This window comes from Toxotes jaculatrix, chromosome 7 (genome assembly GCF_017976425.1).
Source record: "Toxotes jaculatrix isolate fToxJac2 chromosome 7, fToxJac2.pri, whole genome shotgun sequence".
Lineage (NCBI taxonomy): Eukaryota > Metazoa > Chordata > Actinopteri > Toxotidae > Toxotes > Toxotes jaculatrix.
Window position 1 is genome coordinate 24,178,886 of NC_054400.1, and position 23,675 is coordinate 24,202,560.

General features: G+C 40.7%; 3 protein-coding genes across 5 annotated transcripts; all 3 read left to right on the forward strand.

Annotated features, from left to right (window-relative positions):
* The first annotated feature begins 147 nt into the window (after nucleotides 1-147).
* On the forward strand, nucleotides 148-2,041 carry si:ch211-12e13.1. The gene is made up of 5 exons (XM_041042622.1): nucleotides 148-531; nucleotides 615-778; nucleotides 974-1,216; nucleotides 1,358-1,567; nucleotides 1,666-2,041. The coding sequence occupies exons 1-5, from the start codon at nucleotides 290-292 to the stop codon at nucleotides 1,860-1,862; spliced, it is 1,056 nt and encodes a 351-aa protein (XP_040898556.1). The 5' UTR covers nucleotides 148-289; the 3' UTR covers nucleotides 1,863-2,041.
* A 6,243-nt stretch (nucleotides 2,042-8,284) lies between these two features.
* On the forward strand, nucleotides 8,285-16,998 carry susd1 (sushi domain containing 1). Of its 2 annotated transcripts, XM_041041934.1 has the most exons (19): nucleotides 8,285-8,661; nucleotides 8,750-8,890; nucleotides 9,911-10,066; nucleotides 10,175-10,327; nucleotides 10,614-10,793; nucleotides 11,283-11,462; nucleotides 11,590-11,769; nucleotides 12,087-12,266; nucleotides 12,379-12,558; nucleotides 12,748-12,927; nucleotides 13,332-13,511; nucleotides 13,719-13,883; nucleotides 14,069-14,163; nucleotides 14,382-14,568; nucleotides 14,734-14,827; nucleotides 15,478-15,733; nucleotides 15,834-15,873; nucleotides 16,086-16,179; nucleotides 16,701-16,998. In XM_041041934.1, the coding sequence occupies exons 1-19, from the start codon at nucleotides 8,628-8,630 to the stop codon at nucleotides 16,717-16,719; spliced, it is 2,694 nt and encodes an 897-aa protein (XP_040897868.1). In that variant the 5' UTR covers nucleotides 8,285-8,627; the 3' UTR covers nucleotides 16,720-16,998. The 2 variants fall into 2 exon arrangements, with proteins under 2 accessions (XP_040897868.1, XP_040897869.1); XM_041041935.1 differs by lacking the exons at nucleotides 11,590-11,769; nucleotides 12,087-12,266; nucleotides 12,379-12,558; nucleotides 12,748-12,927; nucleotides 13,332-13,511 and having other exon boundaries at nucleotides 8,295-8,661.
* Nucleotides 16,999-18,779: 1,781 nt separating this feature from the next.
* Nucleotides 18,780-21,686, forward strand: zbtb26 (zinc finger and BTB domain containing 26). 2 transcript variants are annotated; one of them, XM_041041936.1, is made up of 2 exons: nucleotides 18,780-18,882; nucleotides 19,717-21,686. In XM_041041936.1, the coding sequence occupies exon 2, from the start codon at nucleotides 19,751-19,753 to the stop codon at nucleotides 21,071-21,073; it is 1,323 nt and encodes a 440-aa protein (XP_040897870.1). In that variant the 5' UTR covers nucleotides 18,780-18,882; nucleotides 19,717-19,750; the 3' UTR covers nucleotides 21,074-21,686. The 2 variants fall into 2 exon arrangements, with proteins under 2 accessions (XP_040897870.1, XP_040897871.1); XM_041041937.1 differs by having other exon boundaries at nucleotides 18,795-18,860.
* The last annotated feature ends 1,989 nt before the right edge of the window (nucleotides 21,687-23,675 follow it).

The following is a 23,675-nucleotide window of genomic DNA, read 5'->3' on the forward strand; positions in this document are numbered from 1 at the left end:
CCAAACCTTTTTACTTGGCTTGTTACCACTGGAGGTAATTGAGAAAATGCATTTATTATTATTATCCCAGTACCAGAAAAGCGGAAAACTTTCTTTGGTTCCGTCCGTACGGACGTTTTACAGCGTTACACACGAGTGGGACGCATGTTATGGTTGCAGCCACTTCCGACGCCGTGTATCAACACTAACGAAATGACAGCAAAGGTGTGTATTTACAGGTGAACAGGAGAAATGAGCGTGTTGGTGCTGGGAGGAGAGTTGTGTGACAGGACTCCTCAGCAGATCCACAATGGGGAATGTGCAGAGTTACGTCGTCCCCTCTCTCGCTGTTTGTTCAGTGTATTTAGTTTATGTTCACATTTACTGTTCTCACAAGCTGCTGAAAACAAACGTACTCACCAGCGACAAACTTCCCAGTTTCTGGTATCTGTACATCAAATATGTGACCAGAGCTCTGACTCGGAGAGCAGGCTTCCTGCACACAGCCAGCACAGAGAAGTGTGAAGCTGGTTACACGGTCCTCAGGTGCAGGTGAGCGCAGTCCACATCCATTAAGGAGAAGTCTGGGTTTCTGGGTTATCCACTTTCTGAGTCATTGTGTCTGTCCGTCTAAGGCTGGAGACTCCCATGTTGAGGAGGTTCTGCAGTGCAGGAGGTTATGGTTGGGATTATCCTGACACTGAATACAGAGACATACCACTGTGCTTCCCTGAGGTTCTGTGTGGAAGACTGCTGCTGATGCTGCTCACCGACGAAAACTTCAGGCTCAGCCCAGCAGGTGACACTCACTCATGCTAGATTGCTCTAGCATGTATTTTTGCAAATGCCTCATATACCCAGAACAAACAAACAAACAAATATGAGTACATCATATTTAATTTATTCCCAATGCCCTGCATCCCATGTTTCATTATAATAAACAGTTATAATAAAATGGCAGTGACATGATCGCAAGTGTGCATTACTTTTACAGGTCTGGTTCGTGTGTGCCAGAGTTTGAAAACCTTTCAGCCAATCGATGAACTGAAGAAAGGTCCGTTCACGCTGCAAGTCCGAGTCCTGGTGTACCGGCAAATCGATGCAGGGGTGGAGGTGGACATCTGTTTGTCTGCCACTTCTCGTTCTGGATGCCCAGTGTGGGAAAGCGTCCTGACGCTGCTGTCCAAAAACAAGCTCCACAAAGCCAGCAGAGGCTTAACAGAGAGTGAACGTGAAAGTGAGCAGTGTTATGTTAACTTCTTCTAAGAATGTTTTTAGGTTTTTAACACTAGGAACATAAATGAATGTCTTTTTCTTACGTTGGCAGTTTTGCATTTAATGTCAGACCTTTTCTGGTTACGTGTCCCTGTCCTAACAGGCCAACCAGATGAGCCTGTGCCAAAAAACATGAAGCAGGTAGAGCTCAGAGTTCCCTGGAGAAACAGCCTGCAGTGCTTAAGGTCCTTCCCTGACTACTCCCTTTGCCGGCTCCTCTCTCTACCAGCCAGGCTCTTTGGCTGCAGATTGCAGAGCGCTCCAAGTCTCTGGATGCTGTCGGTCTGCTTGGCTGAAATAGAAAAACACAAAGGTACCCAGATTTATTTTAATGGCTTTTTTGAAAAGATAAGATGATTGTGTTATTTCCAGGACCTGTCAGACCTTCTCATTGCTCTGTTGTGTCATCAGGGGTTGAAGTCATCACAGCTCCCGTCAGCATCACTGCCCATTATAAGGAGCCTCTGCTGGTACCAGGCAAAGTGACAATCAGGTTTTGGGAGACGACCAGAAACGGGGGTCAGTCTTCTGCCAAAGGCCTGAGCTTCCACATGCAGCAACATGGAAGCAGCACGTATCATGTGGTGGGACAGATTTCTAGGTCTTGATTAATGTGGAGTGTTGATATATGTAATGCTGTCAAATTAATAAATAACAATAAAGTTTTAATATTTTACAATCAGCATATGATGTTTACCATTCAAGCCTTTTCTCATATGATACAACAGAATTACAACAGAATTGTGTATATACTGTAAAAAAACAAACAAACAAATGACTGTTTATAATAAACAAATGAAACAAAACCAGTAAATTATGTCTTGGTAGATTTATTTTTGAACTATGGACAGAGCTAGGCTAGCTGTTTCCCTCTGCTTTAAGTCTTTAAGATAAGCTAAGCTAATTACCTACTGCAGGCTAGTGCTCCACATTTACTGTACAGACATGAGAGTGGTTTTGATTATTCCTTCAATTATAGATCAATTATTAATAAACACATTCAGGACTATAAGGTCCTTTTACCACTGTCATTTTACTGACATTACTGTGCTCTTGTCAGATATTCTTTTAAACCTGAAAGAATCTTAAGAGCTGAGAAATAATTTGAAGTAAAACATTTCTCATTAATTTTATCAGCAGGACTTTGTGCTGTAGGTTTCATGGATCTTGTGAACATGAGCACTTTGTCAGATGCCATGTCTACCCGCTGACAATACTGGGCTAATGCACACATCATCCCTACAGGGCATGAAAACTTTTCAATATTTGATCCATTCTATATTCCTGTTTGCAGCCTTCATGTATGTGAAGGTCTGTCCTCCTATATTATTTATTGGAACACATTCGGTGCATGGGACTGAGAGAAGTGGCTTTTCATGCATCCCTGCACCACGGCAACATTTCAAAAAGGAATCGGGGGATGGTTTCTACCGTGAGTCCCCGTGTACAAGAGAAGAAAAGACTGAAGGTTTAATCTGTGGTTTTATGAGATGATTTGAAGAGAAAGAAAAAAACCATTTCATTTTCTTTACTTTAAAATAATAGAAAATGACGTAAAATAAGCAAGTATGTATTTGTTGGTGCCTTTTTGTTATACTTTGTTATATATAATGAAAATCTTTATATTCTGTAGATACTGATTGTTTCCAGGTGTTAATATGTCTAAGTGTGGACATCATTCTGTCAGGAATTCACATGGTACAACAAACACTTAAGACCCAGAAGAAAAAAGCATTACTGCCGGTGTGATTACAGTCAGTGGAGCGTCCCGTGACCGCCTCCCTTCACACACACTGAGTACAATTGTACTACAAGATGAGGGGAGGGTGTGTGTGAAGAATCTCTGTTCATAGACATCCAGGTGGAGGAGAAATCAGTTTCAGCAGCTGTACTGGAGATCAGTGGGACGCACTCTGGGTCATCCCACCTCTGCCATGTGATACTCATTACAGAGACTTCTGGGGAGCAGCTGTGGACGACTTGAGGTAAAAGCATTTTTTCAAATATTTGAATTTTAGTGTATCTTTCACGAAATACAGTCTAACAGTCTAATTAGTGTAAAGGGCAGCATTAAGTATGTTGTGTGACTCCTGTATAGCGTTCCTGTTAGCAGTCACACTCATTCAACAGTATTTGCTGCCAAAAGAAGCTAACTAAATTGTGCTCCAGAAATCTTCTGTCACTTTATAAAATGATTTTGAATCAAATGAATTCTGGGTCTTTAACACAGGGTTAATTCAACACATTAGAGTTGAATGACAGGTACGCTGCTGTAGAGAAATGCTGTTTTGAGAGTATAAAGGTCAACTATAAGTTCTTGAGATAACATTATTGTCTAATTTCTTCTTGTTCTGTTCTGTCTCACTCCCGTAGACACTAGTGAGGCAACAGAGCCGCAAACCAAGTGCAAAGTAAAGCAGTAATGCAGCGACTGTGTTTAAATCGTATCTATTTTTCATCTATTGTTGTTCAGTCACCACCACAAGCTGGAGCGGAGCACGCTGACGGTCGCTTGAACATGTACATTGCTGTTATAATTAATTTATAGAGTCCTGATTCTGTCATGCGTATGATTCAGTCAAGTGTAAGAGGGTCAGTCAGTCAAGCTCCTTTACGGAGATCAGTGCATTTAGCATGTAACGCCATGAAATGGAAACACTCCTCATCAAGAAGTCTTTTAATCATGGATTTGCTGTAAACATCTCGTTTGTCTACACATTATATATATGTCAAATGTGTTCTTCAAAACACCTCACATTCACTATGTTCTGAACAGCGATGCATCCTTCACTTAAACAGAAATGTTGTTCCTGTGTGGAGATGGGAAGGGTGTGTGTGTGTGTGTGTGTGTGTTAGACAGATGAAACACACACACTCCTTCCTTGGTTAGAGCACTTTAGAGGAGTTCATCTGTCTCCTACTTCAAAGAGCTGATCCTCAGGGAATTTAAGTTATTTTTGCTTCTTTTAAAAGTACCAGCTTCATTTATTTATTCAGAGAGGCCAATACTAAATGACAGCTCTTTCTCTCTTATCGGTCCACTGTTGTTCATAAAACAGCTCCACTGCACTTAATGTTACCTGCCCTAGTTGCCGTGTTAGTTAGAGATGTTAACAATATTAATACTGCATTATAATGACATGGATATTATGTGGAAGGATCACTGAATGGACCTACTCACCATCTTCCCTGGGGCCCGAGGGCCAAAACCTCTGTTTGAAGTTTGAACACTTCAAAGTAAACCAACCAACTGGTAACCACAAAGACAAGTTAAATGACCACAATCAGATGCAAAATAACCACAAAGAGACACTACATGACCACAAAGAGATGCTACAAAGACTCATAAAGCCGACTATGCAGTGTATATCGAAACATTTTACTCTACCACAAATGTTAATTTCATGGTGGCGTCTGAGGAAGAGTACAATGATAGACAAGCAAAGACATTAGGATTCGTCCTCTGAGAACCATGAATGTCTGCACTAAAATTTGTGCCAATCCATCTGTTATTTTAGTCCAAGATTTCCTCAGAAACAGATATTTTCTAATGAGCGGAGTTAAAGCCACAAATAATTTTGACAGAGTTTTACACTTGTTTTTATTCATAGGCTTGTTCATAAAGTGCTCTAACAGTGTCTGCAGCTACATGAGCTGACAGGTTCCCTGCCTAGTTTGTTATTATATAAAGACTATTTTCCAGGCACTGAACGTAGTGTAGTCTAATTGTACAAGCTTTAAACATTTGGGGTTGATATCAGATCCAAACTTTGTCTGCAGTTTGTGAAGATGAGAATGAGGTTTCACTTTAAAATTTCTCTGCTGTTTCAGAGCATCAAGGGAAAATACATGAAGAAGCAAGGAAAGGAAACTGCCAGCATCCCTCTCTCTTCTCCAACAGGGAGCAGCAGTGTGCAGGTCTACCATGACTACCAAAAGGTGGCCTTTAAGATGTATCCTGGGAACGGCCATGCCACAGAGAATGGATCCCACAACAGAAGAGACCAGGTCACCAGCCGAGATGGTGCAGGCAAGCTGCCAGACATCACCTCTAAAAGCCAAGACCAAAATTACAGCATGAAAGACGAGAGTGTGAATAGGAACTCCACAGGGATGGTGGATTCGAGCAGCCAGGCCTACTCAGGGCCAGAAGACAACTCTACGGACCCACACGAGACACTGACGGAGACTTCAACTCTGACCTTTGTGGACGCCCACATCATGGAGGAATCAGTGGAGAACCACAGTCTCCACGGGGTGGGGATGGTTTACCTCAAGGAGTTTGTGCTGATAGATGATGATGATGATGGAGACATGTCGCTGAGAGAGAAAACAGTGACAGATCTGTCCGTCATGGATGGAAAAGCTGCTGACCTGGTGTGTGGGAGGCTGTTGTCCACCTCCAGTGGCTCAGTGTCAGAGTGCAGGGAGGAGTCTGCGGCTCCTGAAGCACCTCCACCTGAGGAAGATAAGACTGCACATGAAAAGAAACGCTGCTGCTTCTGCACCCTTTTATGACCCTGTAGGAGGTCACCGGTGTGAAATCTGCTGCAGTTTGTGTGTCAAAGAGACGTCTGTCCTCCGAGCCCTCTGCTGAAACGTGCACGAACAGAAGGAAAAGTGTTACTGAGCCATTACAGCATATCATATCATATCATATCAACAACCAGCAAAAATATTTTTGTCTCAAACATCATGTGATCAATGTGGGTTCGTGAGATCGTTATTTTGAAGTTTAACAAACATATCTCTGACATCTGTGAGAAAATTTTGATACTAAAAAAATGCATGTTCCTGTAACATTTGATCTGAATGACGGACTGTGACAGTTACATAGTCTTGAAAGATTGGGTGCTAACATCAAATAAAGGAAACTTCAATGACCACATTTTGTGTGTAGTGAAGTTATTTATGTACCAACTTTGTTTAGTCATGGGATGTGGATAACCCTGAACATGACAAAATGCAAAATACTGCAAAATATGATAATGATAAAGTGCAATGATTGTTTCAGTACACAGTGAGTGGATCCAGCCATCATTGTACAGGAATCAGTGGCCCCAGCATTTAAAGGAATCTGGTTTTTCACCCCTTATGTAGCACTACGGATTAATTCTTTTATTTTGCTTGCATCATGGCTACATACCTGCATGCAATACAGTTTCCTGCCAATGGTTCTGTGCTATTCTATTGATTGCCAGCTGGTGGAGCTAACATCAAAGAAGCATAGCAACGCACAAAGTCTGTGAGGAATAGCACAAGCTAGTAGCCATGGGTGTAAACAATGCATGATTTAAAATATTTTTAAAAATCAAGACACAAACAGTGTGTTTGGTGAGTGCCACGACCAGGGACCACACAAAAATACGTTTTACACACGTAAAAGGGGAATTGACATAAAGACAAACAAAATACAACAAAACCAAACTGGGTGGGAGCCTGGAGAGAGTGAAGGACTGGCTGACTGCCACCAGCTTATATAGAGCAGCCAGACCAGGTGAGCTGAAATTCCCTGATCCACCAGGCTCCTGCAGGGAGATGCAGATACAAAGAGGGTCATCACAGTGAGAAACACTGTCCACATAGCTTCTGTTTGTTCACAAAAAAAAACTCTACAGCACTCCTTTAAGAAAACTCCAGACTCAAATCTGTGTGAAGCCTGACATCTGCAGGGGAAAGCAGGTCTAAACTGTCCGTCTGTGTTTCTGCTGTGGTCTGTAAAGTAACATCACCAAGACTTTGGTCTGAGGCTAATTTAAGTTTTCAAGTCACAAGATTTAACAAGGTTTACAAAGACAAAGTCCCGTGTTGCAGACTGAGTAATTCATTTTAGATCTATGAAGTACAGCCAGCACAGAGCACTGTCCTGAGTCCAGCTTGAATTAGATAATTGGAATCAGCTGTTTTCATTCATGCTTCACAATCACTGGCTCACTCACAGATGTGTAGCTACCAGCTGAGTAGTAAGCACTAATCATATTCATGTAGGTCACAGAACAGTCATTATAACCTGGAATGATAAAAATAATGTTCAGGTATGATTTTATTAAAATGTATTAATTCTTCCAACAGAATTCATGCTGCTGTGTGTTTGAGAGCTCCTCAAAGAGCAGCAGTCAAATCCAACTCTACAATCATTTGCTATAAATAATTCAGGTTCTTGACGTGTTTCTGACTGAACTAGTGGTTTTGAAGTTTCCTGCGTAACTGGTTAATTGGTAAGATTGGCAATGGACACCAAGTGACACAGAAAATCCAGGAGTAAAGAAGTACACAGCTGCCATGCTGTTTCACTAATCAGAGATCGTTTGGACTTGCAGTGCAGGATGAATAACCTTAGCTTCCTGCTGACTTTGGTTGAAAATAATTGTTGAAACAACTTATGTTTATGCTGTATCCTGCCCAGCTCTGGTCAGACACAGAAAGAACTATATTCCAGTCAGGTCTTGGATTTGGACAGAGTGGTTTGGAGGTTGGCTGCTCTGAGGAACAGACCAGGGTTAATCAGTCCAGTCCAGCAGGCACTGGTGTGAGGCAGTAGCTTACTGTTTTGAGTGACAGTGAGACCCTAGTTAGGACCCTGCTGGACTGAGAGATAGTAGGTCTAAAGACTTATCTCCCCCTCCCACGACACACCAGCTAACATCCCCCCAGTACCCACTACCAAGCCTGTGGTAGGACGAAGAAGGGCTTGAAGCACCACATATATTTGTGGATATAATAAAAGAATTAAAATGAGCTACCTTTAATTAAATAAAGTATTTTAAATTAATTGGACAAAGGTTAAGCTGCACCATAATATTCATTAAATTTGTTCTTCAATGGCAGAGTCATTCATTAATATTAAACTGAACTTAGAAGTAGTTTCTGCGTCATGTAGATAAAGACACTTACCTAGCTATCATTTTTTTACACACATGGTGACGGTGCAGTTAATGTGGTTAATGGCAGTTATGTGTTACAAAATAACACAATGTTTGTAAAAGGGCATCCCACCACTTTCGTTAGGCCAAAAATAGCCGTTATCTGCCCAGCAACATGAGTGTGCAGCTCACCAGAGTGAGCACTGAGTGTATCATCAACACATGTGAAGTGTAACTGAATGTGTCAGAGGATGACAGATGAAGCCACAAAAACCACCAGCCTCAAGAAGACCATTGAGAAAAGAAGCTGTTTCCCCCAGTGACCTGGGCTCACCCACTCACAGTCCTCTCAATCCCGATTATCAAGTGCTCTCAGCGTCATCGTGGTCCACAAGACGGAAGTAAAGAAATGAAAAAAAAAGAAGATGGGGATGAGGAGGTTGAGTGTCTGGTGAAATAAAGACAACAAAAGGACGACTTTCACAGAGGACTGACGAGAGAAACAGAACCATGATCGTGGTTTTTCTGCTCTGTGTCATTGCAGGTGAAAATACTAATGTCACCAGTGTCATTTGGTTATTATTGATTAACTGGAGAATGGTGGCTGATAGATGTTCTTTCTGTCCTCTAAGGTATGCCAGCAGCAGGCCAAATTCTGGATGTATGTACCACCTGCCACGTTAATGCCACGTGTGACCACAAGTCAGACGGCTCTGGTAAAGTTTGTAATTGCAAGTACGGGTTTGTTGGAAATGGAAGAACCTTCTGTATAGGTAAGAGGGAACTTTTTGTTTGTTTTTGTTTGTCATGTGAGGTTAAATGGTAAGTCTCTCCCTCTCAACCTCTACTTTTTGTCTATTGAGTAGAGAATGAGAAAAATGAGAAAAAGGTTTTACAAGTATCCACTGAAAAGTTAAACAAGGGAATTATAATATAATATAATATTATATTATATAATATAATATTATATTATATTATATTATATTATATTATATTATATTATATTATATTGTATTAACATTCCTTAAAGCTGCTCTAATTAATATTTTTATATTAACAATGGGTCAAGTGACTATGTGTAACATGAAAAGGGTCCATTATTGTAACACCACAGAGTTATCACCTGACTCCTCAGTTTTAGCTGTAGCTAGCTAGCAGCTCTATGTGGTTGAGTATGGTACACCAGTGGTTTGAGTTAAACACTAATGTCGGCAATGCTAACATACGCACAATGACAGAACTAACATGCTGATGTTAAATACACTGTTGCCCATAAGGTTGGAATTAAATATATTTTACCTCTTCTCATGAAATGATTGTGACAATGTGATTTATTCTTGAAAGACAAAGTGTATTTCTTCTGAAAATTTCCTCTTCCAATGTGATTACTGATGTGTATAAATAGTATTAAAAAGAGCAATGTGTCTGAAAACAAAATAATTCCATCAGCTGCTGATGTTTGGTTTATAAATTTAGTCATAAACCAAAGCACTGGACCAATTAAACATTTAATCTGATGACGGTGCTACATAAAAAGTCAGGGGACCACCGAAGTTACGACATTTCATCCTGAGGGGAACATGAATGTCTGCACCAAATGTTCACGAGATGGCAAAATGACAGCCTGCTGGTGCCACTAGAGGTTCAGTCAGGAGTTTACCAAAGACATTAGAATACAACATCTGGGAGCCATGAACGCAGATGGTTGCCATCCCTCGAGGCATGCTGCTAGCATGGCTAAAAATCAGTTAATGCAGCTTGAGGAGAAAGAGACACATGTTTTTGTCTTCCAGATAAAGATGAGTGTCAGATAGGAGCCACTAAGATCTGCGGGCAGCACACCACTTGCCACAACACATATGGCAGCTACTACTGTACCTGCCGGTCTGGCTACAGCCCCTCTAACAACATGCCCATCTTCATACCAAATGATGGAACCCACTGCCAGGGTGAGTGCTGGACCCAGGTCTGAAATTAGTGTTTGGACCTTTACAAAATAGATGACATGGGTGTTTTTGATTCACTCGTGCTGTTTTCCATTCTCTCTGTCTCTGCAGACATTGACGAGTGCAGGATCACAGGGCTGTGTGGAGAGGGAGGTCAGTGCAGGAACCTGGAGGGTAGTTTTGAGTGCAGCTGTCAGCTGGGATACCAAGTCCACAATGGAGTGGAGCCATTTAATCCTCACAGAGACAAAGCTTCCTGCAAAGGTAAAGCCTGTGAAACCACTGGAATGTCCTGGTTTTCTGCATTTATTGGTCATAAAGCAAAAGTGCTTGAATGATGTATTAAATATGGACAAGAACAATCCCTCCCTCCACCATATTTCACCTTTGTGATTCCAATAGATCCACTTACTTTTTTCCTGCCACTATAGTAAAACCATTTTCTGGCTGGTGTATTAGTCAAAGTCCCTCCTGAATGTGGAATGAATGAAGATGATCGGAAGAAAATCTGGATCTAAAATGTAGTGTTTTACGTTTTTTCCCCTCTCAGTGGTCGACTGTGGCCAGCCTGTCTCTGTGGAGGATGCGGTGCTGCTGTCAGTCACAGGGACCACATATGGCAGCATAGCCACGTATGCCTGTGATGAAGGCTTCATTTGGGCGAGAGGAGAAAACGCCTCTGTGTGTGGAGCTAATGGGCAGTGGAGAGGACCAACCATGGTCTGTGAAGGTAACACAATACTAGTAAAAAGTCTACCTCTCTCCATATCCACTCTATGCGATAATTGTGACGATATTAGCCACATGGCATCATTCTGCGGATCACAGTGTTGGTCTGCACACTACTTTGTTTCAGACTGTATATCTTAACAAGCATTAGATGGACTGATAACTGTAATAACTTAAATGACCTCTTAACTTTTCATCATCTGGTCATCATTTTAATTTGTTCAGGACTTTATAACCAAATAGCTGAAAAAGTAATGACATGTCCATCAAGGAAAAGTTTTTGTACTAACATGCTAAACCACATGGTGAACTCGGTAAATATTATACCTGACAGATATCAGCATGTTAGCATTGTCACTCTGAGCATGTAGTTCAAAGCACTGCTGTGCCTGAGTACAGCCTCACAGAGCCGTTAGTGTGGCTGTAGGCTCTTACACTCATGATTTCCTTAAACAACTTTCATGCAGCGTGTCACTACTTTGGTTCTCAGAGGTTGACTGTGGCACCCCCCCTGCCCTCCCTCACTCACACATGCTGTGGAATAAGAGCTCAAGGATTGGCACTGTGGTGGTTTATCAGTGTAACTCTGGCTATCGTAATGTTGGAAAGGGAAATGTCTCCATTTGTACTGCGGCTGGAAACTGGGAAGAGCCGCCTGTGTTCTGCCAAGGTACAGTGACTGCTTTACCACATCATTGTAGAGGTTTTCTGCTTTTAAGGGCTAATTACAGACCAAAAAACTCATTAGTCCATGAAGAAATACTGTATCTTTCCTCCTCTGTTTACATTTGTTGTAGAGACTTTGTGTGGAAATCCTCCTATAAGTGAATCCACTGAGCAGGTGTGGGATGGTAACACAGCTCCTGGCAGCACTGTACTCTATTTCTGTAAAAAGGGTTATTTTAACAAAGGAGGACATAATGTATCGGTCTGTAATGAAAATGGTCAGTGGACACCCCCGACTCTGTCATGCCAAGGTAATTCACACAACACATGAGACAGATGAAACTTTTGATGTGTTTTCTATTCTATATATCTTTTTGTGTTCAAGCTTCATTCTAATAAATTCTTAACAATGTGATAGAAGTGCAACACAGGTGTTTTCACTTGTCCTGTCTAATCAGTGTGTGCATTCACACACAACTAACATAAGTGAAATCACCTGTGTTGCACTTCTGTCACATTCTCAGAATGAAGCTTGAACAAGAACTGTTTTAATTTTTTTATATTATTCTTATTCTTATTCTTATTTCTCACCCCCCCACCTCATGTGTATGTGTATTTCCTGTCCCAGAGATATTATGTGGGGATCCACCTATACTGCCCCACACTGGACAAGTGTGGAATGGCAGCTCTACCCCTGGAAGCACAGTGACTTACTACTGTAAAATAGGATCTAATCACAGTGAAGGAAATAATGTGTCATTGTGCACAGTTAATGGTTACTGGACAAAGCCAAACATCTCATGCAAAGGTAACAACTTGCTCCAAAATACTGTCAGCACTGTTGTTGGTATTACTTGGTCCAGAGTCAAATAATAATCTAATTTCCACACAGTTAAATGATGTGTTTTCCATCCCTGTAGAAGTTCGATGTAGTGTGCCACCACCCATTCCTCACTCAGTCATGCTGTGGGATAAAATGTCAACTGTGGGCTCTCGAGTTGTTTATCAGTGTCAGTCTGGATATCAAAATGTTGGAGAGGGAAATGTATCAGTTTGCACTGCCCGTGGAGAATGGGAGGAGGCGTCTCTGCTCTGTCAAGGTGACACTGACATCTACACACAAGAGTATTGAGTCACCTACTGACTGACAGTAATTTAAAAACTTTTAATCCGTGTTTCAGGATAAGTGAATTGTGTCTGAACACATTGCCTTGTCATGGATTTGACAGCATGTGAACATCTGTCAAACTAACAGGGACCTATAATGACTTGCTGTCTTTTTGTTGTAGAAATCAATTGCAGAGAGCCTGTTTTGAAACCTCATTCTAAAACACTATGGGATGGCACATCACACATTGGCAGTGTGGTGTATTACCAGTGTGATGAAGGATATCACACCAGGAGCCTGAAAAACTTCTCAGTATGTGGAGAGAATGGACAGTGGGAGGATATTGATCTGTGGTGTGAAGGTGCAATGTTTTCTGACAGATATATTGAAGAACTACTGAATATTTTTATTCATTTGTTTGTTTTTACATCAGAATATTTGTAGCAATATTCACAATATATTTAAAATTCATGTTCTTGTTTATTGATACAATTTTGAGCTTTTAAATAAGGAATTTAAAGTAGTAGTATCCCAACACTGTATGTTATAGTCTTAACAGGAGAAAATCATATGAATTTTAGTTCCTAATACCGTCATAATGATCTCCTCTTTGCATTTTACACGGGTATGTGACATGCACACATTTCATCAGCTAAAGTATGACAGTCTTCTCTGTGTGTTACATTGTGTGTTCACCAGCTGTCAGGATTTGAATGTGTGCCTGTTAATTATCCACATTCTGTGCTAACTCATGTCTGTGTGCAGAAATAAGCTGTGGTTCCCCACTAATCCTTCCCCATACTAACCTCCTGTGGGACCACACCAGCAGACCAGGCAGCATGGTACTGTATGAGTGTATGGACGGATTTTACCTGGAGAGTGGAAATAACATTTCAGTATGTTCAGTATCAGGACAGTGGGGGAAAGTATCTGTAAAGTGCCAAGGTACAGTGATTATCTCTATAGATTAACACACATCTGTTCAACAGTGGAAGAGTCCTTTGTTGTTTGTATTTGTCTATGCCTACTTGCTCAGTGGGTTTGGGTTTCTTTTGGGTGCAATGATACAGTTTGCATGTGGCATGAGTGCAGCTACATCTGAGTTAATCAGTCATTTAGTGCCACTGTTTGTTTGTTTGTTTGTTTTTTCAGCTAAATGTGGCCCAGTTCCTTTCCTTGCCAACTCAGAGGTGGTATGGCATAACAGAAGTGTAGTAGTCCACCGCTGTGTGGATCGATATCACAGCTGGAGGGGCAGCAACGTCTCTGTGTGTGGCATCTCTGGGCTGTGGCAGAAAGCTACTCTGAGATGCATAGGTGAGTAAAAGAACATCTGTAAACAGCTGTAGCCTGTAATGTTCATTAGGCCTCACAAAATAAAAGCAGCTGAATAGGTATGATGTTTGTGTGAGGTTGGAAATTTCCTTTCTAACTTGTTTCTACGATAAATGATGAGGTGAACATTTGGTGTCCACACACTATCATTCCTACATCTCTTACAGAAATAAAGCCACCCATCAATCACCTCTATGTTCTCAATGAAAAATGTTTGCACTGGAAAGCAGAGAAGTATGAGGAGGATACAGAGGTTTACAAGGTAACAGAGGATATCATCCACTTTCTCTCACTGTACCTGCTCTTTTTATCTATGATCACTGTTTCTACTTATTTGTCAGCACAGGAAATAGGTGTTTTAGTAATATCCTAACCTTACTCTCAGGTATTATGTGAGGACAGTTTAGCATTTACCATGCAACTACCCTATGGAGGGTATTGTGATCCTGACTGATGCCACATTGCACATTACCATTCCAGGTGACATACATCGGATCCAGAGACTACCAGAGGTCTTTTCATGATAAAAGGAAGCGGTCTCTGAGCTCCAAGGCCGACCAGCTGGAGCTCTGTCTCAACCTGCTTCCTGTCACAAACTACAGCATCTCCATCACTGCAGTGTCTGCCAGATTCACAGCAACCATCACCACTAATACCAGTTTACCAGGTATCACTGTACCACCAACTCCCATTTCCACTACACATATTTTGCAATCACTGCAAAAATCTATAATTTTTAGCTTTTATTTGAAAATGTTCAGGAATGACATAATTCTATTTTATTTTTTCTTTCTACTGAGCAATGCACATTAAATACAATAATATTTGACAGTGCCTCCAGCACCGGTTGTTTACTACAGAGAATTTGAGACTCCTGTACCAACTTTGAGGCTACGCAGGTCTGCCAACACACTGGACCCGATAAGGTAACAACCAAGATGGCAAGGGACAGTAATCTGACTTATAACTGACTTATCTGACTTATAAGTCTGTTTGAATCATCAGTTAAACCTAATAATAAATCTAGTTCATAATACATTTGCAACCCCTGCCATGGCTGATACATCAGGTGATCTTAATTTATTGCAGAAATATCAGTATATGATTATATCAGATTGGCTGAGCCATAATAATAAAGGATGAAACACATTCACATTCATGCCACATTATAGTTATGTTATTGTCAGTTACAAATCTTTCATGCAAGTAAGTAAGTAAACTTTATTTATATAGCACTTTTCACAGATAAAAGATCACAAAGTAAAGAAATTCATGTGTTAACAAATCTTTATGTTTGCCCATGTAGACAGTAGCCTAATAATTAATAAATGAATATAAAGCCATTAAAAAGTGACATTGTCATACTAATAAACCTATATCCTTTTTTTCTGTTGTGATATACTTGCTTAATTACTTTATGTAAATAAGTGAATAGTATATCTAAATCAGACCACATTCTCAAAAAGCCCTGTTTATTCAAATGTTCATCCCACATTAATATGATCATTATATATTCAAGTTAAATGTTGCACATCCAAAATAAAATATTAATTTTGTTTTGTTCTTCATTTGGCAGTTCGTACCAAGTGTTTGTGCTTCTTGTGGAGGAGATTATGGTGTTTGACTGTTCCTGTCCTGGACACCCAGACCCCTCAAGCAAAAGCAAATCCTCCTCTCAGTACATCACTGCCCAGATCCTGGTCAGACATATTGGAACAGAGATGAACTTCACTGTTGGGGATGGACTCTACTATGGAGGTTTCTATAACGCACCACTGAAGAACGGCAGGAACTATTATATCATCGTACGAGTTGTCAGTCAGTGGAAAACAGTAGGTGAAACAGTTATTGTACAGCATCAAATTGTATTGACTGGGAAACTTCTGCAGACTTGACTTAAATAATAAATAATCTGAATGTTTTCTCTCCTAGGATTTAAAAAGCTCCTGTGTCCTGTGGGCTAGAATAAGAGGTAATTCTCTGGCCAAATTTCCAAAATGCTCTGGTATGATCTTTAAAATTAGGACTTTTGTATTGAGATTGAGTTTGGAAAATTATATTTTACCTAATTACATAATGAAATTACACCAGAAGGTAACAGAAAGTGTTTTAAAATTAAAAAACAAACAGGTGTAGAGAGTACCTCATCGCCTACTACTAACAAAAAGCATTTCCTCGTTCCAGGCACATCCTATGTTCTGAAGGTTTCATTGCTCTCTTCTGCTGCATCAGTAGGGCTGCTTGCTTTGGTCCTTTTGAGTGGATACAGTTTCATCAGGTATGGAACATACACAGTATAAACTGTCACTTCAAACTGAGTTAACATCAGTTCATTCGTACTAATTGAAAGCTTCTTTTCCTAAACTCAGTGCATGATGCAGTAAAAATATTCTAGTGTTGTGGAGACTGAACATATGTGTGATCACATGATACTGTTTATAACTCACATCACACAGGGTAAGGAGTAACGGACAACTATGAAACAGAGATTATAGAGCCAAAGGGTAAACATTATTTGCATTAAAATACTATTTTCACACTGTTTCTGATCATTGGTAGTTGTTACAGATCATATGTTGCCAATAAAAAAATGATCTAGTACAGTATATAGCAAAAAAGATATGATTAATGAACATGGTTATTACAGTGGATTAGGTTCCTTATTATAATTTTTGCACGTCACCAGCTGGACAAAGCCTTTGATGGAGGACATGTGGTGATAAAACATGTACAGTACAAGTTCACTTCAAACACTGTGCCAGTCTTCAATGTTTAATGACCTCCTGTCTTTTTTTTTAGGTTTTTCAAGAAGACATGACACCGCTTAGTGCTGATGTTCTGTAAAATAAATGTCTTGATTTTCTGCCTGTACAGTTTGTACATAATCAGGATCATAATCAGAAAAACAAGAAAAAGTGAAGTGCGAGGTAGAATCTCACACATTATTAATTACTGAGGCAGGGGGAATCTCCAGACTGACATTTGTGGCTTTGGCTCTGCAGCTTGATAACAAACTACTCAAAGAGATTCACAAAATGCTCTTTAATTTCATGTGGTAAAATATGACACATCACTTGAATAAAACAGTTGTACTGAATCCTTGTGAAGATGGTGGGCTAAATTCTGGGGACACTTTATTATATTATATAATTCCATATATTATCTAAAAACAGTCTGCTTCTCATCACAGACTTTCCTGGTCATGGTCTCTCCTCTATAAACCTTGTAACTGTTTGATATGGAATAACAGAGATAATTTATACGAACATAAATCTCTCTTTATGGAATGTTGGTTTCACAATAATATTATGTTGGTAGGTCAGTTATTACATTGCCCAATTGTGAAGAATTTGTGCTTTCATTACTGAAAATATTGATGAAAGATTTATCTTACTTTGGAAGAATGTATTGTTTGGTACCCTGGAAAATAATACATAGACAAACACCCAGGTGTACATAATAAATGATTATAATGTAAGTTTACAGGAAAGAAAACATGTTTTAGTGCCTTTAGCAAAGAGTTTAAACAATACATTTATTTATCTCTATCTAAAACCAAAAAGCAATTAAAACTGTAACAGTTGGTTTTGTAAAAAAAAAAAAAAAAAAAAAAATCATAGATCTTCATGCCCCGTAGCATTCATCTACAGCATTAAAAAGTATATATTTTACATGTATCCTTTTGTACATGTAATATATTTTAAGATGTCATAAATAAATAAAGGGGGAAAGATGGGTGTAAACAACAATCGAGATGGCATGTGAGAACTCCCTGGGCCATGATGGACAGTGAAATCACTTTTACACACATACACACACTCCCAGGCTGCATCAGTCTCCTGGCTCAGTCAGAGCTGGGCAAAGGGCACTGTGTGAAACTATGAACAGCTGATGCAACCAACCAAGTTTGAGATTTTTGGCAACAGAAGGCTTTCTGTAAGGAGGCAGACAGGAGAGAGAATGAGACCACAGTGTATCAAACCCACAGTGAGTGAGGTGGGGATATTCAAGTCTGGGGCTTTTGTGCCTCCTCTGGAGTTGGACACCTGAGGCAAACTGGCTATACCCTGACCAAGGAGAAGCATTCTTCAGAGACATGCTGTAGTCTCTGGGTTGAATCTTTGTGGAGAAAGATTCATACTACAGGAGGATAATGGTCATAAACACACTTCAAGACTTTGCAAGAACCACTTGAAGAGCAAAAGAAGACCAAGGAGTCCTGACTGTCATGGACTGTCCACCACAATCACAACCATGACGGGTAAACGTATCAGTAGATGTTGGGAAAGAAAATGCAACGAATGCAAACATAAATTAGGCCAAACATCCAAAAACAGTGGAGTTACACATGATAATCTCTTGCCTCTGATCACCTTTGATGAAGAAAAGACTCTTCACTGGATATATGTGTTATCATGTGATGCTCCCTGGTTATTCCCATTTGCCAAATGTTGACGTCAGCATACAGCAGGCATCGAAGGAGAAGTCAGAACAGCTTCCAGGATGGTTAATAGTCCAAAACTATTTTGATAAGCAATTTTCATACTCAGTGTTTATATTCACAGATCCTTTTACAGGGTGGGCAGGTGCAGCAGGATATATCCTAGTGAATGAGTCACAGATTAAGAAAAGGGCAACAGAACATTTGTCTTTATATACCACAGAGCTACTGGTAATATCACTGGCCCTGCAGTGGACAGAGGAGAAGGAAATAAATAACACGATCACTGCATCTGTTAGCTGTTCAGTATTCAGCATAAGATCTGACAGGACAGACTCCACACTCCAATCCAGTCAGTGGAGGTAATGCATCTGTAAGCTGGTTTATTAACCGCCAATAACCACCAACGAAGAACAAGAAGCACACTTGTACTGGGCCTTTAACTGGGTTTTGCATCCGGAGCAGCTCATACCCAAATATACACAGGTGTCCTACCGATAACAGACCTTCTATAACGGGTTTGTTTACACGGATTTACAGGTACACAACACTCTTTACTGTGTCAGCTGAAGTAAAAACACACAATAGCCAGTTAGTTAGCTACAGCATTGCAGTGTTGTTATCAGAGAGCTAAAGCGTTGAGAAGTAGGCCGAAGCGAAATATGGAGGCGATTTGTGATTTACTCTAACGTTAAGCAAGGACAGCCTCTTTAACCATTAATGTAATTCTGCTGTAAGCATTATTTAACAATATTTCATCTTTTTAAGCTTACACGCTGCGCGACAGTGTCACCGTCAGGCAGACCAGGTAACGCTAGCAATGTAACGTTAGTTTAGCTTTAGCCATAAACCTCTATTTTCATTTATTTTATTAACTTTTATTTGTTGTGTTGATAAACGCCGAACTGAAGATTGGACAGTGTTTCCGAAAATAACTATAGCAAAAAGTATCGGTTTAGCTATCTTATTAGAGAGACGCGATTATTAGTTTTAAATTGGAAGGTTTTTGAACAGAGTCTGGTCCCCTGATCCATGAGAGCTGCACGCGCTCTAGGTTGGATGAAAATTAGGTCATGGCTGTGATTTACGAAGATGGTGGTAGTTAAATAAATCAGCTCTTTATCTTTAATTATAATATGGGCTGTGTCTTTCCTCGTGTAGAATTGTGTTTTCTTTCACGCCTGTGAAACTGTTTATGTGAGGAGAGGCTACAGTTGTGTTTTCTATTGCTAAATCTTTTTGATGTGTATATATGCTGCTAAAACAGCCTGGTATCTGATGTACAGCAGTAAAAGACAAAATTCAAATTCACAGAATTTATAGTGTGCAGCTGTGAAGGAGAGATCATGCAGTCTCTGTATTTGTCCTAACCAGGTGCACTACTGCTGCTGCCGGCCTTCAGTTCACCATGGCCCAGAACCAGGTGATCCTGCAGTTCCGATTCGCCACATTTGGGGACTCCATGCTGCAGAAGATGAACCTCCTACGACACCAGAGACGGTTCTGTGACGTGACTGTGCGTATCAACCAGCTGGAGGTCCCTGGTCATAAGGTGGTGTTTGCCGCTGGCTCTTCCTTCTTGAGAGACCAGTTCATCCTTCAGCAGGACTCCAAGGAGGTCCAGATCTCCATGATCCAGGAGGCGGAGGTGGGCCGGCAGCTGCTGCTGTCTTGCTACACAGGCCAGCTGGAATTTCCAGAGCTAGAGCTTGTGCATTACCTGACAGTGGCCAGCTTCCTTCAAATGGGCCACATTGTGGAGCAGTGCACTCAGGCCCTCAGCAAGTTCATCAAACCGCAGGTGGATGTGGATATGAAGAGAGAGAAGAAGGAGGAGGGTTTACCCTTCCAGATCCAGAGAGAGCAGGAGCGCTCTCAGGTACGGACATTCCATCAGAAGGAGGAGAAGCAGGAGAAGGCTGAGGACGGCAATAGTGGTGACGGTGATGGTGATGACGACGACGATGATGATGATGACGATGATGACGACGACGACGAGGATGATATCATTATACAGTCTAAGTCCCCTCCCCAGAGTTTGAGCAGACGCCCAAGGCAGGGTGTGGCAGAAAATGACATCACCATAGTAAAAGTGGAGTCTGTGTCTGACGTAGTAGAAAACTCCATCACCTGTCATCTCCCCACCAACCCTCCTGCCGCCCTCCACTCCCCCGAGCCCCAGCATTCGCTCATCAACTCCACTGTGGACAGTCGCAGCAGTGAGATAGCGATTCCTTCTAGCATGGTGGGATACCCAGTCACCCGCCCTCCTCTGTCCCCACCTGCCGAGAAATACAGCCCGTTCCAGAGGAACTACGACAAGCCTCTGCAGTGGTACCACCAGTGCCCAAAGTGTGCTCGGGTTTTCCGCCAGCTGGAGAACTACGCCAACCACCTTAAGATGCACAAGCTCTTCATGTGTCTCTTGTGTGGAAAGACTTTCACGCAGAAAGGCAATCTGCATCGACACATGCGCGTCCACGCTGGCATCAAACCCTTCCAGTGTAAGATCTGCGGCAAGACCTTCACCCAGAAGTGTTCTTTGCTGGATCACCTCAACCTTCACAGTGGGGACAAGCCTCACCGCTGCAACTACTGTGATATGGTGTTTGCTCACAAGCCAGTTCTTCGCAAGCACCTCAAACAGATCCACGGGAAGAACAGCTTTGACAACGCGAACGAAGGCAGCCTGCACGACGGGGGGCTTGACTTTGATTTTGGCCCAATATGAAATCTGTGAACTTTGTAGAATTCATCGTCATTTTAAGCTTTTGAGCTTAAAGCCAACGATTGCATTATAGAAGAGTGTCAGCCTCATTTCGGTGGCTTAAACTGGAGGACATGAACACGAACAATGGAGTTTCCCTCGTCCACATTTCACTGTAGCTTCATTACTGTTAACCTTTTATACAATGCATCATAGATGCCTTCATTATCATACTTGAAAATTCAGCACTGAAACACGAAACATAATGACTGTACATCATTAGTTTTATTGGTAAATTAACATGTCTTTGTGTCTGATATGAAAAAAAAACATTGCAGAATGAAAAATATCCACTTGTATATTGTGTATACAGTCTGCTGTAGGCTTTCTGTCTTACCTGTGTGAATATGACAATATGAACTTCATAAGGAAAAGAAACTTGAGAGAGGGTGTTTTTAAAATATTTCATTGAAGGTGAGTTACACCAGTGACAAATGGGATGCCAAAGTGTCTGTGTGAACTGAAATGGTTCTTTTATAAAGCTTTTATATCTGAGTTATTATTGGACCAAAGTGACATTGTATCTGTCCCGTGTTCTTAAAAGTCAATGTGTGTCAAGAAATTAAAAACTGATGAAATGAAAAACTGGTTTCATTCTCTTCAGATCGTTACACGTTTGTTCGACCTACATGCACATCAGAATTCGGTATTTTCAGTCTTACTGCCAACGCGGCAGTAAGACTGACAGTGTACAGAGTTCAGTGTTCTCACTGTTGTGTAGTTTTTCCATTTACAATGCAGAAGAATAACGAGCACAAACATGTCAGCTAATACCTGCTTCAGTGCGCAGGCTCGGTTTTACAAGCTCTTTAATCAGTTAGAGTTTGCAGCGTGAGTATCTGAAAGTGGTATGTAAATGTGTGGTGAGTTGTTTTAACAAAGGTTTCATTGTGTTTGCTGCAGTATGTTCTCTGAGTATCTTCAGACCAGAGAGTAGATTACACTGCTGCACACTTTCTACATGTTGAAGTGAGAGCCTTGCCCTCTTGTCTTACTCTTTTCACAACATGAAATCATTAGCTCAAGTGTCATGCTCTATATTTACAGTGTGGGTGTGTGTTGTATAGACACAGCAGCAGTTCAGTCACTGAATTAGAGTTGTGTGTTTGTATATATAATACTACTTCTTCTGAATACAGTATAGTAAAGAGTTGTGTACATAAGGTGAAAGACCAACAACTTGTGGTTAGTACAGCGTTTGGCATGTTCCCATCCTCATGTATATGTATACAGTGGGTAAAATAAGTTTTGAACACACCACAATTTTCCTCAGTAAATATATTTCTAAAGTTGCTATTGATATACTGAAATTTATTTAATACTTTGTACAAAAGCCTTTGTTGGTAATGACAGCGTCAAGACGCCTCCTGTATGGAGAAACTAGTCACATGCATTGCTCAGATGTGATTTTGGCCCATTCATCCACACAGTCTTATCTTAAAGGTTCTGTGGGCCTCTTCTATGAACTCTTTAGTGCTTTCCATAGATTTTCGATTGGATTCAAGTCAGGTGATGGGCTGGGCCATTCTAGCAGCTTTATTTTATTTCTCTGAAACCAACAGAGTTTCCTTGGGTGTGAGTTTGGGATCATTGTCTTGCTGAAATGTCCACTCTCAGTGTCCTTGGTACATTTTTCCATTCACCCTTCCTTCAATTATATGACTGACCAGTCTATATTCTCCGAGTATTTCACAGGCTTGTCTAAATGCTGTGCAGCAAACTTTAAAGGAGCTTCAACATGCTTTTTCTTCAGCAATAGAGTCTTGCGTGGTGAGCATGCATACAGGCCATGGTGGTTGAGTGCATTATTCACTGTTTTCTTTGAAACAACCTGCTAATTCCAGGTCTTTCTGAAGCTCTCCACAAGTGGCCCCTGGCTCTTGGACAACTCTAATGATAATTCTTTTTACTCCTCTGTCAGAAATCTTGCGAGGAGCACCTGGTTTATGGTGAAATTATGTTCTTTCCACTTCCAGATTATGGCCCCAGCAGTTCTCACAGGAACATTCACAAGTTTAAAAATCCTTCAGTAACCAATGCCATCAGTATAATCTGCAACAATAAGGTTGTGAAGGTCTTAAGAGAGCTCCTTGCTTTGATCTACATGAGATGTTTCTTGTGTGCCACCGTGGTAATGAGACACCTTTTTATAGGCCATTAGTTGAGACTGAGCCACCTGGTATTAATTTGCACTGACAAGGGGCAGGATTGCTTTCTAATTACTGATAGATTTCAGCTGGTGTCTTGGCTTTCCATGCCTTCTTGCATTCATTCATTCATTCTATTTTTTGGACATAACTTAATTTTTGAACGTATTTGTTTTATTTTCTTTGTATGTGTGGATTACTTGGGTTGTTACCGACATCTGGTGAAAATCTCATGTCAGTAGCACCTTTAGAAATATATTTACTGAGAAAAATGATGACGTGTTAAATACTTATTTTACCTGCTGTTTATGTTCTGATCATAGACCAACTAAAACATTCAAGTTGATGCATATGTAGAAAGATCTTGCCTTATCACATAATATGAAGAGTGACATTTATTAAGTGAAAACGTGCAAACT

Bases quoted from the DNA above. Each gene is read 5' to 3' on its own strand.
- si:ch211-12e13.1 (XM_041042622.1), top strand. From the start codon at position 290: ATGGGGAATGTGCAGAGTTACGTCGTCCCCTCTCTCGCTGTTTGTTCA. The intron at 1,217-1,357 runs GTGAGCAGTGTT...CTGTCCTAACAG, and splicing joins AACAGAGAGTGAACGTGAAA to GCCAACCAGATGAGCCTGTG. The intron at 1,568-1,665 runs GTACCCAGATTT...TTGTGTCATCAG, and splicing joins TGAAATAGAAAAACACAAAG to GGGTTGAAGTCATCACAGCT.
- susd1 (XM_041041934.1), top strand. From the start codon at position 8,628: ATGATCGTGGTTTTTCTGCTCTGTGTCATTGCAG. The intron at 11,770-12,086 runs GTAATTCACACA...TTCCTGTCCCAG, and splicing joins CCCGACTCTGTCATGCCAAG to AGATATTATGTGGGGATCCA. The intron at 14,828-15,477 runs GTAACAACCAAG...TTCATTTGGCAG, and splicing joins AACACACTGGACCCGATAAG to TTCGTACCAAGTGTTTGTGC.
- zbtb26 (XM_041041936.1), top strand. From the start codon at position 19,751: ATGGCCCAGAACCAGGTGATCCTGCAGTTCCGATTCGCCACATTTGGG.